Source organism: Xenopus tropicalis, chromosome 4 (assembly GCF_000004195.4).
Source record: "Xenopus tropicalis strain Nigerian chromosome 4, UCB_Xtro_10.0, whole genome shotgun sequence".
Taxonomy (NCBI): domain Eukaryota; kingdom Metazoa; phylum Chordata; class Amphibia; order Anura; family Pipidae; genus Xenopus; species Xenopus tropicalis.
In genome coordinates, this window is record NC_030680.2 from 117,249,649 (window position 1) to 117,264,037 (window position 14,389).

The following is a 14,389-nucleotide window of genomic DNA, read 5'->3' on the forward strand; positions in this document are numbered from 1 at the left end:
TTTTGCAAAAGCTTTTGACAGATTAGAATAAGCACAGTAACTTCTGCTAATTATTAGCACCTATGGGTATAATGTAATATACAAATAATGACTATATATCACTAACTTCTCAAAATCTTGTATAATGACAAGTAACACAAGCCACATTTCATGTCTTAATAAACTGCTGGTTGAAACACTGTGTGTATAATATATAAACTGAATGTAAAATAATGAATGTTGTATTAGCAACGTCATGCCCATCCACTAACTTTAAATAATGTGCTAATGTTAAATTGTTCTCAACACGTGCAAAGGAACATTATTTCTGTCACTCATATTCTTGCCATCTCGGTAATAAAAAAACAACCTCAAAAGTTCTCCTAGCCATTTAAACATTCCAGGCCATTAAGTAGTCTTTATTACTTTTCAGTTTTCACTAAGTAATGATGTGTGAATTCAAGTAAACAAGGAACTGAGGGTGCATGAGAACACGAGAAATATTACCAAGTCAGCAGCAAAAGATCATCTGTCACAGGGAAGCAAATTCAGATCATTACGTTGAACAGTGGCTAAATGGCAACAGCAAACAGCTTGGACTCTGACACAGAAGACCCACAGAGAGGGTAAGGGAAACATTTAATGTGAGTGGTGAAAGGTCAGAAGCTACTGTATTTGTGAAAAGAAACACTGATATTTATAGTTCAAGTCTTGTCTTTTGTGCTACAGATATTTTATATTTGTTTTTTTCACATTTCCTTCTCTTTTCTGGTTGCAACATTTTATTTATATGAGGGAGAGGCCTCTAGTACATCTAATGCTCTTCACACCCCAGTCTTATAAGTACTTTGTTCTATCAGTAAAAATTTGGTAGAATTAAGTCTAAAACAACTGGACTTTTACCACTCATCCAACTGGCTTCTTACGTTCAAGAAATGTTTTCAAGAAAACTCAGAAAAGTTTTAGACTTAATTCTACCATATACTGTATATGATGACCTTGAAGAATGAGAATCTTCCTAGACTTATTGCTACTCAGTAAACGTGGTTTGAGGCAGACCTCAATTTTATTTATTTCTTTTTGAGCAATGGCTCTTTAAATTGTGAGGAGTTAATAAGCCAGTAAGTAAAGTTTTTTGAGGTCGCCTTTACCCCTTGACACTTGGACGGCCCCTCCCAACAACCTAAAGTTCTTCCCCCCTTTATTAAGATGACATACTAGACCACATGAAACACTTTGGGTGAAAAAAGGCCACAGCTGGTTTATTTATTTATGTACATAAATAATAACCAGCACATATAAATATCAGTTAAGTGTAAGCTAATGTAAACAATTACACTTATATACCCGTTTGTTGTCCCTCCTAGGTGCGGCTTTCCTCCATAACTCACTGGGCCCTTTCAATCACTTTGGCTCCAGGTCTAACCCCTGTTATGCTCTACACTTTATATGCCTATCACAGGCTCCCACCCTTAGGGGAGCCCCTTCTTCTGCAACTCCATACTAGAATCACCCACACTCCACTAACCATTTGCTCTCGGGAGGGTGGGCAGGAGCTGTTCAAGGCAAAAAGAATGACCCCTTCACTTCCTTCCTCCCATAACTCCTAACACACTGCTCTGGTTCCTTCCTAAAATGGAATAGCATAATACAACCAGTAAAGCCTTTGATTTTTTAAAAGAATCTTTAGGTACAAACAAGTGCTTAAGCAGGGAGAAACCACCCATATGCCAATATAATTAGGGAGAGGTTAAAGGAGGAGACTACTGTGTGGTACACATTCATTGAATCAGTCATTTTATAAGCAGGTACAGTACATTGACATATTCATTAACAACCATCCTTATGTGCCATATGTGACATACAATCGTGATTTTGGTTTAAAAAAAATCAAAACAAATGTTTTAGGGCCTCATCAACAAATGTTTGAGGGCCTTACAAAGAACATCTGATGCTACTTCTATTATGTTAATACTGTTGCTATTCTGTTAATATGGCTGCTATTCTTGTACAGTACATTTCACTCTAAAATTCATAATATTGATAAGTAGTAAGGATATTGTCAGATGCTCTGCCTCTTCAAGCTTTACCATTAATTTTACCATAACTTAGATTGTAAGCTCTATGGGGCAGGGACCTCCTTCCTACTGTGTCTCATACCACATGACACTTATTCCCTGTGCATTTATATATATATTTATTTTATTTATTTATTATAACACTTGTCTGCCCTGTGTGTAATTTTGTATTTTGTAAGATTGTACAGCGCTGCGTACCCTTGTGGCACTTTATACAGTAAATAAAGTTATACAAAGTTTTCACAGGTCATCAAATGGCAATGCAATCAATTATGTTGCACTACTCTGCTTGTGTCTTAGCTCTGATACATTCATTATGGTGTTTGGGACGTTCTGGCACCAAGGTTCCTTTAAATCTTAGTTCATCTTTGTTTTACCATGCCCAAAATCAATTCTGTTTAGTCAGATCTTGCTCAAGCCTGTACTAGTACTGTATATCTGTCTGGTTTCTCCAGTTATTGTCCCTTACCTGTCCTTGATAGTAGATCTTGCTGCCTGCCCTGACGCTTGGTCTATCTTCAACTACAATTTTGCCTCATCCTTGTCTTTTCCTCACTAACATTTGTCTAATATTGAAAGTGGAGTTTGTTTGTCTGATTGGCAAGACTGCAGCTAGGGGTTTATTTGTTTTTTGCTTCTACACAATTGCAACACACACAAACCAAGACCACACATACATGCTAGGTCACCTCAGCCAATGAATGGACAGAGGTGTGTCTGTTATTCCTAGACTTCTTCCTGTTAAAGTTAGAGCCTACATTTTTTTTTCCTGTCAGGTGATCTCAAGGTAAAATATGTAAAAGGGAAATATTTATTCAAATGCATATGCCTTTGTTAAGATTCATTGATAGGTCTCTAATTGGAATTTAAATTATCTGTCAGTGAAGATTTTATTCAGAAAGCATAGTTCCTTCTAGGCAATAAACTGAAAATTGGGTTATGATCTGTATGATTTTAAAGTAAATTAAATGTATTCTTTAATCTGAATATTGAAACCTTAGCTCTGTGCTTTTTAAACAGAAACCAGAAAGGGAAATTGATATGGTCAGTTGTAATGTAGCTTTTCAATTTTTTGTTAAAAAAACAGTGACAGATGTGTATGGTGACTTTTCTGACAAACATACATTTCCAAAATATAATAATACAGGTGAACCAGCAGTTTCCTCTTTTAAATGCAATTTGGCACGAAGAAAATTAGATGAAGAAAGCAATCTAGAGGGAAATGATCTTTGGTAATGAAATTGAAATAATTACAGGGCTGTTAATATCCATTTCTACTTCTATGAGCATATAATAGACCTAGCTGGGTATAAATAAAATGTTCACCTTAATACAAGCAACCTTCTTTAGATCAAATGCACCCACTGGAACATATTTCTTTCACAAAAATTTGACCTTGAAAAGGTATTCCCCTCGGATATGAGCTGACCATTAACAATCCTTTCAACCAAGGATTTACTAACATTAGGGTTACTGATCCCTTTTTTTCTAGGATCAGACTACCTTCAGTATGTCAGCGCTTTTCAGTGTTTCAGTGGGCAGCATTGGGAACTTGTGAGTATGCAACATTTTCATGGTCATCACACTGCCACTATATAATTGGCTTGCATCCCCATCCTCCATTTTATCAGAAAGGTCTATTTAAATACAGCCATAAGCACTCACAGAAAAGCTGCACTGAATCCTCTATCAAAAGAAACACAGTATTTCTTTTCTCCATTTTTGTAAACATGTTCTTCGGTATCAAACTCCCGCTCTGAAAAATCCTTCATTCCCGGGCGGAGTCTGCGCAGCTCTCTCCCTTCTCCTGCTCCGCCTTCCCATTAGAATTCATAAAACTCACTCCTACTCCTTTAGGAATGTGTGATCTGAGCTACGAATGGCGAAAGATGCAGCAGGTAGCTATGAAGACCAAGCTAAAATGGAAGCTGCTATTTTAAACAAATGGAGGGAGCTTCTAGGCTTATTACTCAGGTATGGTAATGCTTTCTGCAGAATAAAGATAGTGTTCTAGGTGGCCAGGCACGGATTTGTGGGTGCCTTCATTACAAATCCGGCAGTAAAATGCCAAAATGACTTTCCTTCTCCTTTAAAGTCTTTTTTTTTTACCCTAATCCTAACATCAAGCTATTTTACTTGTTGAGTGTCACAACACTCAAAACAATCAAATTTGTAAAAAATGAATAGAACAATGCAATTTTCTCTGCAATCAGCTTTATTCTACAAATTAAGGCAATCAAGATTTTCCATTCGAAGTTTTTTCATTTATATGCTAACAATAAAAAAAATATCTATTGTAAAAAAAAAAAAAAAATCTATTGATTTTTTCACATCAATCTATTTTTAAAGAAACTCGAATTTGAAAATTACTAAATCTGCTTTCCCATATAGGAATTCATTGTAACAATTAGTTAAATGTAGGAAGTTGTGTAATGTGTATGAAATGATCACAGCAGGTACTTTTAGTATTAAAAGAACATGGAAGTTAATTCTCAGAGTTCTCAGTTTGTTATAGAGTGATTTGTATTAATCAAGAGGAAACTACAGGTTTGAACAAAAACTATAATGATGGTTATTTCATTTACTCAGATGCTAACTAAAGTAATGGAATTGACAGAACAGCTAAAGGAAATAAAGTTTTACATTTTCTGCATGAGTATTTCAGGTCTCATTCAGTGACGATCCAAGCAAAAAAGTTGCTCTGTTAGAATACATTGCACCAGATTCAATTGGATGAGGAAAAATTATCTTGAAGTTTTTATCATGACAACTCAAGAAATGTCTATGGGGAATTCAGGAACTAAATTAGGAGATACGTTTCCATCATCTAATTAAGGGCCAAATTGAATTATGTTAAAATGTATGGGTGAAATTTAATCTGAGGAGAACATTTTTCTCTCCTAATTCAGTTCCAGTTTTTTTTCCCATAGACTGCAATAAAGTTTTTATGTGATACATATTTATATATTAGAAAATCTGGAATTGTATCTCATCAAAATAAATCTGTCCCTGTGTCTGACAATATAAAAAGTACTACAATTTTCAACTAAAGGGTAATACTAAAGGGTAATAATACTTTACCAAAACAAATGCAACAAAGATGCATCAAATTGTAAATAATTGTAAACTGCCTGCTTGGGTACTTCCTATTTACTCATTAACCATACTGGAAATGTCAGGAGTAGTAACCCACAGCAACCAATCAGCAGGTAGAGTTTACTGGTCACCTGTTAAAAAGCAGATATGTCATAGGTTGCTATAGGTTACTGTTACTTAGTGCCATTTATTACATATGGGGGTTTGTGGACACCTATAGTAGACAGAGTCGCTTAAAAGTAGAAGTACCTTGTGTCTCAATCCTTTCTCCTTGCAGATTGTAAGCTCTTTTGGGCAGGGCTCTCTTCACCTCTTGTATCGGTTATTGATTGCTTTATGTGTTACTCTGTATGTCCAATGTATGAAACCCACTTATTGTACAGCACTGTGGAATATGTTGGCGCTTTATAAATAAATGTTAATAATAATAATAATAATAATAAGGGTGTTATAAGCAAAAGAGCATGCAGAAACCAGATATATTGCTGAAGCAGGGAAGATAGCCTCCTTCATATAGAGAAATATAAAAAGGCATCAAGCAAAATGTCCCACACAATAATCTGGAAAACTGTATGACACAGAAATGTGTGCAGGACTCTCAGATCACACTTCTTAAATGTTGAACCAATGCACATTGAGACAATTTCTAATTACCCCCCAACAAATCAGCACTAAGCAATAGGTTGGCTTGGCCCCGTGACACGTAGCACATGAACAAAATATGCAGTAAGGATGTTTTTCACTGTTCTGGAAGCAGCGGATGGTCACATGATTAATCTTGGTGAAGCAATGCTTTCCCAATAGAAATAGCAACTACTAATTGTAAACAATCATACACAGAAAAACAATACAATAATAAAACCATTATGTCTATATAAAATGGATTAAATGTATAGCTTTCCAGCTACAGCTGCTGAGCAAAATATAAAAAAGGGTGACTGCTACCATTGAATTGTTAGAATCCAACATTCTGTGTGTATTTACAAACATTCATTTGCGGCCCTTGCTATTAGCATACCTGAGAAATGGTGTTTTCATGATGGACTATTAAACCTTTATGTCTAATTTGGGATATTTCATTTTGAAAAATTCATTTAGTTGCACCAGATTAAAGTCAATAGGGAGTGAAACATCAATTTGTTACATTTTTACATCGTTATAGATCCCATGTGAAGGTGTTTTGTATTAAGGTAGCATTGGGTTGGACTGTTTGCCTTACAACTCATTAATTTTATTGTTTTTCCCTTTAAAACGGCATCCAGCTATTTATTACTGAAAGTGTTAAGAATTATTTCTTAGTCCTTCACACATTTTAGTGTATACTGATTGCACAATGGCTGTGTTAAACTATTGCAAAGACATGGCTCAATTCACAGATCCCAGAGTGCTCAGAGAAGAACTTTTAGAAGGTAAGTATATATTCCTTGGGCAAAGGGTTAACGTTTATAAAATCTCAACAGCTATGTTACTAATAATATATGATTATATTTAAAGATCTTTTGCATGTAAGGCAAGGAACAAGCATTTTCACTTCCACTTTCTTGCATGGTTTGCAGTGTGTTTAAATTAAGGAAAACAACATTAAGTTGTATATATATTTTTCTGCTGGGCTAGTGCCCAGATGAGGTTTTGTGTAGGAGGAATTCTTTTCTTACATCATACAAGTGTAGGGACCCTAAAATTTAAGTCTCTTTACTTAGGTTCCCCTTTAGGCAGGCATGCCAGCAAGTGACCTTTATTTAGATGTGGACACCTAAAGGTGGACCTAATAATGTGCTTACTATAACTATTCTTTCCAGGTCACCAGAGAGAGTTTCCCCTGCAGTTCAGGAATGCCCACTAGGTGGAGGTGTTCTCCAATATAAAAGGGTATGACTCACATGTTAATGAAATCTTCTTCCTGGGACTCCACTTCACTAGGAGGTATCTACAGGAGCCAGTTTAGTTAGATATGTTATAGTCACTCTAGGAGTGAAAGGATAGACAGGGTTATTTAGTTGGGCAGCTTCAGGCCCCTCCGAGGAGATTAGCGAGATTATCTGGAGTTATAGAAGTCCCTGGTTTGGATATCAGTGAGTGATACCTGTGTTTGCATATACATGTATGGGACCCAGAATGCTTGGGACCTGGGGTTTTCCAGTTAAGGGGTCTTTCCATAATTCGGATCTCCTACCGTAAGCCTGCTAATAACATTATTTTAACAGTAATTAAACCCAATAGGATTGTTTTGGCTCCAATAAGGATTAATTATATTTTAGTTGGGATCAAGTACAAGTTACTGTTTTATTAATACAGAGAAAAAAGAAATAAGTTTTAAAAATGTTAATTATTTGATTATAATGGAGTCTATGGGAGATGGGCTTTCCGTAATTCGGAACTTTCTGGATAATAGGTTTCCGGATAAGGGGTCTGATACCTGTACGACTACTGAATGCTGTTTGGAGTAAATATAGAAGCAGGCGGATCTCCAGCTACCAGGTACGCACTCACTAAGGGGCAGCAAGGTCCTGGGAGTTGCAGGGAGTTGCCATTCAGGAGGACTACATAATCGTGCATAGCTCAAATAACACACACGTTCAAATATCTCACGGGTGTGCTACACAGGTTATGTATAGTAAGCACAATTATTACAATATTACAATGTTGTTTTATGTGCAGCCTTTTAAACATAACTATAGCTAACAGGATGAAAGAAGGCGTTCTTAGTAGTGGTGAGCGTATGTTTTCGCCAGGCATGAATTCGCAGCGAATTTCCGCATTTTAGTCATTGGCAAATTGTTTCGCAAAACTTCTGCGCTAATGCACCACGGAAAAAATTGTCGCACAGAATTTTTTTTTTGTTGCGTGTCAAATTGGGCGCGTCAAAAAAAGGGCACGGTCGTGGCAAATAAGGCGCAGTTGCGTCAAATAAGGGGGCGCGGTAGCGTAAAAAAGTCACAGTTGCGTCCAAAAGTGCGGGTAACAAATAAAATCGCACAACAAATGCATTTTGCGAATTTTCCGCCGTTTCGCAAATTTTCTTACTGTTTCACGAACTTAATGGCGAAGTAAAATGGGACAGATTAGCTTATCACTAGTTCTTAGTCTTAAGAAATGCAGCTGTCCAATTTTAAATATTTTCTTGGGACACTGATTTTTTTTTTTTTTTTACAATCGGCTTATCCCTTTAAATTAAGGACAGACTGCGACTACAGGAGGGCTGCATCTTTGCTCTAGCGTGAGTAAATTAGTTTCTTGTTCAATATACCATATTCTTCACTTTATTGCATGAACTGTGTTTACTGTAATATACTTCAAAGTGAAAATGTGGCCGACTGGAAAATATTCCTCCTGGCAATAGAATTTGTAGTCCCCTAGCTGTGCAGCATTCAGCATTGTGCATCTATAGCCCTGGAGCTTTTGCCAGACGTGTTTAAATTGTAAGTTTTAGTTACAGCCTGCTGCACGTAGGAACTGCTGACTTGCTTACTAGCAAATCAATCACTGCTTGTGTTTCTGTGATGTGGAGTAAAGGCTATATTAGTCCTGCCGCAAATGATATGCCTGATAGCTAATGATATTAATAGACAAACTAAGTTGTTTAGAACTTTAAAACTTAATAGACATTTCTTTCTTGAGGGGTTATTAAAGCTTATCTCCCTTAAACACAAGACTGTGTGATGCCTACCATGCTCTCGAAAGAACCTGCTCACCTCGAATTTCATTTTCATTATTTGATGAATTAGCTTGATTATCTTTGGTAATCTGCACTAATATCAGCAAAGGTATCACTAGGGTACTGATATAATTCTAGCAGGAATCGTTTTTGTTTCCAAAGGAGCTGGGTTTATTTGCTTGGAATACTTATAGTTTTAAAGGGAAAATAAAGAGGTAAAAATGTCTTGTCTTTATTTTTGTTAATATTGCTCATTACAAAACTACAGATGGAGCTAAATCTATGTAGATATTTGATTTAGATGGCTCGACATATCCAACTATGCCATACCACATTAATAATTCATTAACACCCCCTTTTTTTCAATTGTAATTTCTACTGTATCATTTTGTGTTCTATAAGCCATAGATAAGAAGCATGTTCATCTGTATATGCTGTAGGCCAAAGTGTAGATTTCTTCCTTTTAACATTTTTTTGCATATTGCATTTTAAAAATTTGTATTTCTGTATCCCAGAGGAAGCGTCTGTATTACTTGCACTAAAAAAATACAATTTCTCAACAAAAAAAAAGCATAATAAAGAAAACAATAGTTTTAACCTATACATGGATCTGTTTTCACATGTTTAGCTATAAAAGGAGCTAGGATGGTGTAGGTAACTGGCAAAATTGTGCCTTTTCTCACTGGCAGTCCCCTAGTTATTTGGACAGGTACAAAGAGTCCTTAATGTAATGGGAATGTAGGGGATCAGAGAACCCTGTTCCCTTTGTCTCAGTCTGTGACATCATCCAGCCTAGCTACAGACTGGGGAGGGACCCGATTGGCTGGATGCCCCAGTGCACGTCTAGGAGAGGTGTGCTTAGATTGGAGCCAAAAATCTAGGTGCGGGCCCAGCAATTTATAAAGGGAGCCCCTGCTGTTGTTTGCCAGTGTTGAAAGAGAGATCCAGAGTGAGCAGCCAGTACAAAGTGTTGTGCGTTAAGATTAAAAGGATAAGAGCCTGCAGGGCTGCCAGGGAGTACAAAGTGCTCTGTGGAATCTCTGTGTGTGTCCCCTGGTGAGAACAGGTATTGTTCGCTTGCCTGCTATGTGGGAGCAGCCATCTTTCCATAGGGGAAGGTACTCTGGGGCAGTTAGCGCTACCTGGGGGGGGACTTAAGTGCTCTTGGGGAAGGGACTGAACTGACAAAAAGGGTTTTGGTTGGGACTGGGCACCTATAGAGACTGACTGTGCCAGCAGTGGATAGACTGCACAGGTTCCTCAGAGCAGGATAATCAGTTATCCATAAAGTTGTTTTACGTCCATTTTCAACAGTTATATAAAGTTTAATATTGCTGCAAAACTGTGTGTGATTATTCCTAGTGGAAAGTCCCTTGAGGTGTGTTCCTCAGTGTCCACTAGGTGGAGGCACTGCGCTAAAGCAGTCATGAGGCTGAAAGCCATTTTGGAAAGCTCTCCTCCTTAACAAGGAGGTGGGGAGATTGTGATGGAACTTGGGTTTAGGTAGGTCCAGACAGGTCAGGCAGCTCCTGTAATAGATCACACTAGGTATGACAGACAGGCAGGGCTAGCTAGCAAGCAGATTCTGGCCCCAACAAGGTTTTGCAGAGGTATTATTAGGTGTAATACTGCCCAGTAGGGTTACCAGTGTACAGACCTAGGGATAGACAGTGCATCGCCTAGGTTCCACTGGAAGCACATAAACTGAAAGCTGGGGTTAACCCATTGCGCCCTGCGGGGGGAGAGAGACATTGTGACCATTTGTCGTTTTTGAACCTCAATAAGTTTCTGACTGCACAGCGAGTTTGGGAGCTGCTAGCGAGTTTTGCATGTAATTTAAAGTGTTGCATGTAGATTAAGTGTATAGTAGGCGTTAAAAACAAAAAAGGCGTTTGAAACTTAAAAGGCACTATACAAGGGATTGCACTCGGGAGACTGTAAGTACCCAGTGGCAATATGAGTTGCAGTATGATTGCTGGTGTTACTCAGTGTGCATCTTGCCGCATGTATGTGGTTCTGGAGCAGCAGTTCCATGCAGCATTTACTTGTGAGAGATGCAGGTGGGTTTTCCTCTTGGAATCTGAGGTGCAGAATCTAAGGGGGGAACTGGCAGCACTGAGGGCAGCTGCAAGCATGGGGGAGAACAGGAGGCTCACTGAGCAACCACTGGCAGGGGCCGGTGTAGTGGGGGGTGGAGAAGGGACAGTGGAGGTTAATGAGGGAGACAAATTTGTAACAGTTAAGAGGGGAAGTAGGGGACACAAGGGTAGGGGGACTGGTTCACAGCTTGTACAATCCAACAGATTTGCCGCTTTAGGTGAAGATGCTGGGGAAGACAGCTCTGAGCTAGCATGTATGGAGCGGGCTGACTCTCAGAGCCCCCTGGGAGCCGGCACCTCTAATACAGGTGGGGGGAATAGTGCTAGGGAGGGAAGGCAGGCTATAGTTGTAGGGGATTCAATTATTAGAAAGGTGGATAGGGTAATTTGTCGCAAAGACCCTACATGCCGAACTGTGTGTTGCTTGCCTGGTGCTAGGGTTCGGCATGTGGGGGAACGAGTGGACAGATTGTTGGGAGGGGCTGGGGAAGACCCGGCGGTCTTGGTACACATAGGTACCAATGACAAAGTTAGAGGAGGGGGGGAAGTCCTCAAGAACGATTTTAAAAAGCTAGGTGCGAAGTTGAGGGCGAGGACTTCCAAGGTAATTTTCTCAGAGATATTACCTGTGCCACGAGCAACATTAAGAAGGCAGCGGGAGCTTAGGGAGATTAATGCGTGGCTGAGAGATTGGTGTAGGGAGGAGGGCTTTGGGTTTCTCCAGAACTGGGCTGATTTCTCAGTCGGCTACAGGCTCTTTGCCAGGGATGGGCTGCACCTCAATGATGATGGGGCAGCTGCTTTGGGGGAAAAGATGGCTAGAGGGTTGGAGGAGATTTTAAACTAGGAGTGGGGGGGGAGGGTGCAGAGGGAAATTCTGTGGTAGACAGGATAGATGAGGTAGTGGGCATAGTAAGGGAAAATGGGGGAGGAGACTTGCTTCGGGATACTGATAATGGCAGGGAGGCCCATAAGATGTTTACACGTCATTCTCACGCCGGAACCAGTATTAAATGTATGTTTACCAATGCAAGGAGTCTGACTGGTAAAATGGGAGAGCTGGAGGTACTGGCGTTGGAGCGGAAATATGATGTGATTGGAGTTGATGAAACTTGGTTGAATGAGTCTCATGACTGGGCTGTTAATATTGGGGGGTATACATTGTTTCGGAGGGACAGGGGCAATAGAAAAGGAGGAGGAGTGTGTCTGTTCATTAAGCAGGAATTAAAAGCAAATATTAGGGAGGAAGTGATGGGGTTAACAGAGGGAGCTGAATCCTTATGGGTTGAGCTTCTCACAGATAGTAAGGAATCTACCAAACTAATTGTAGGGGTATGCTATAGACCCCCTAATGTAAGCGAAGAGGAGGAGGCCCAGCTCCTGTTGCAAATAGAAAAGGCTGCTAGTTTGGGGCAAGTGATAATAATGGGGGATTTTAATTACCCTGATATTGACTGGGGCAATAGTACTGCCAGGACAGTAAATGGGAACAAGTTTATAAACTTGCTGCATGACAACTTTATGTCACAAGTTGTTGAGGAGCCAACCAGGAACCATGCTATACTAGATCTAGTGATCTCTAATGACCCAGAACGTATAGCAAATGTGCAAGTGGTTGAACCCCTGGGTAATAGTGACCATAATGTTATTTCATTTAATGTTTGGTGCAGGAAACAAATTTACACGGGGGCAACAAAGACAATGAATTTTAGGAAGGCAAATTTTAGCTCCTTAAGGGCAGCGCTTCAGGGCATAGATTGGGGCATTATGTTTTCTGATAAAAACACAGAGCAGAAATGGTTGTCATTTAAAATGATATTAAATCATTACTGTTCTCAATTTATTCCATTAATAAGAAAAAGTAGAAGTGTTAAGAATCACCCTATGTGGCTTAACTCTGAGGTAAAGAAGTTAATAGGGAAAAAAAGGAAAGCTTTTAAGAAATATAAGTCAGAGGGGACAGTAGCTGCGTTTAATGATTATAAACACTATAACAAGTGTTGTAAAACAGCAATCCGGAAGGCAAAGATAGAAAATGAGGAGCGCATTGCGGCCGAGGCCAAGACTAACCCCAAAAAGTTTTTCAAGTATATTAATAGTAAAAAGATGCAGGTTGAGGGTGTGGCCCCATTGAGTTATAATAACAATATGGTTACAGCGGATACAGAAAAGGCAGATGTGCTTAACCAGTTCTTTTCTTCTGTGTATACAGCAGAGGAGCCAGTGGGACAAGTCCCACCCAATAGCTGCACTGTTGCCTCAGCTCCAACTACACAGTGGTTGGCACAGGATATGGTGCTTAAAGGGTTGCACACGATAAATGTAAACAAGGCACCTGGGCCAGATGGAATACACCCTCGGGTACTGAGAGAGCTAGGGGCAGAATTGCAGTGGCCCCTGTTTCTGATATTCTCAGACTCTCTTTCATCAGGTATGGTACCTAGGGATTGGAAGAAGGCGAATGTCATTCCCATATTTAAAAAGGGAGTAAGATCTCAGCCTGGCAATTATAGGCCTGTAAGTTTGACATCCGTGGTGGGCAAGTTATTTGAAGGCTTGTTAAGGGATCACATTCAAAATTATGTAGTGGAGAATGCCATTATGAGCAGTAATCAGCATGGCTTTATGAAGGACAGGTCATGTCAGACCAATTTAATTGCTTTTTATGATGAGGTAAGTAAGAAGCTGGACAGTGGGGATGCAGTAGATATCATCTATTTGGATTTTGCCAAAGCATTTGATACCGTTCCCCACAAACGACTGCTTTCTAAGCTAAGGTCTATTGGTCTTAGTGAAGCCGTTTGCACATGGATAGAAAACTGGCTACAGGATCGGGTACAGAGGGTGGTTGTTAATGGTACATTCTCTACTTGGAATAAGGTCCTCAGTGGGGTTCTGTACTGGGTCCACTTTTGTTTAATTTGTTCATAAATGACTTAGGGGAGGGTATTATGAGTAATGTATCAGTGTTTGCAGATGACACAAAACTCTGCACACCAGTCAATTCTATCCAGGATGTGACATCCCTGCAGCAGGATCTTGACCAACTGGCAATCTGGGCAGCTAAGTGGCAGATGAGATTTAATGTGGATAAATGTAAGGTCATGCACCTGGGATGTAAAAATATGCAAGCCCCGTATACCCTTAATGGGACTGCACTAGGCAAATCCATAATGGAGAAGGACCTTGGAGTCCTTGTAGATAATAAACTTGGCTGTAGCAAGCAATGCCAGGCAGCAGCTGCAAGGGCAAACAAGGTTTTGAGCTGTATTAAAAGGGGTATAGATTCACGGGAGGAGGGGGTTATTCTTCCCCTTTACAGAGCACTGGTAAGGCCCCATCTAGAATATGCTGTTCAGTTTTGGTCTCCAGTGCTCAAACGGGACATTACTGAGTTAGAGAGGGTCCAGAGAAGGGCAACTAAGCTGGTAAAGGGTATGGAAAGTTTCAGTTATGAAGAAAGACTGGCCAAGTTGGGTCTG

At 39.5% G+C, this 14,389-nt stretch overlaps 1 protein-coding gene across 1 annotated transcript in view; it reads left to right on the forward strand.

Moving 5' to 3' along the window:
* Nucleotides 1-439: 439 nt before the first annotated feature.
* Nucleotides 440-14,389, forward strand: part of rgs18 (regulator of G-protein signaling 18) — a 54,403-nt gene continuing 40,453 nt past the window's right edge. Inside the window, exon 1 of the mRNA XM_031900035.1 lies at nucleotides 440-605. Coding sequence (XP_031755895.1) covers nucleotides 556-605 — 50 coding nt within the window. The 5' untranslated portion in view covers nucleotides 440-555. The remainder of the gene's footprint in view (nucleotides 606-14,389) is intronic.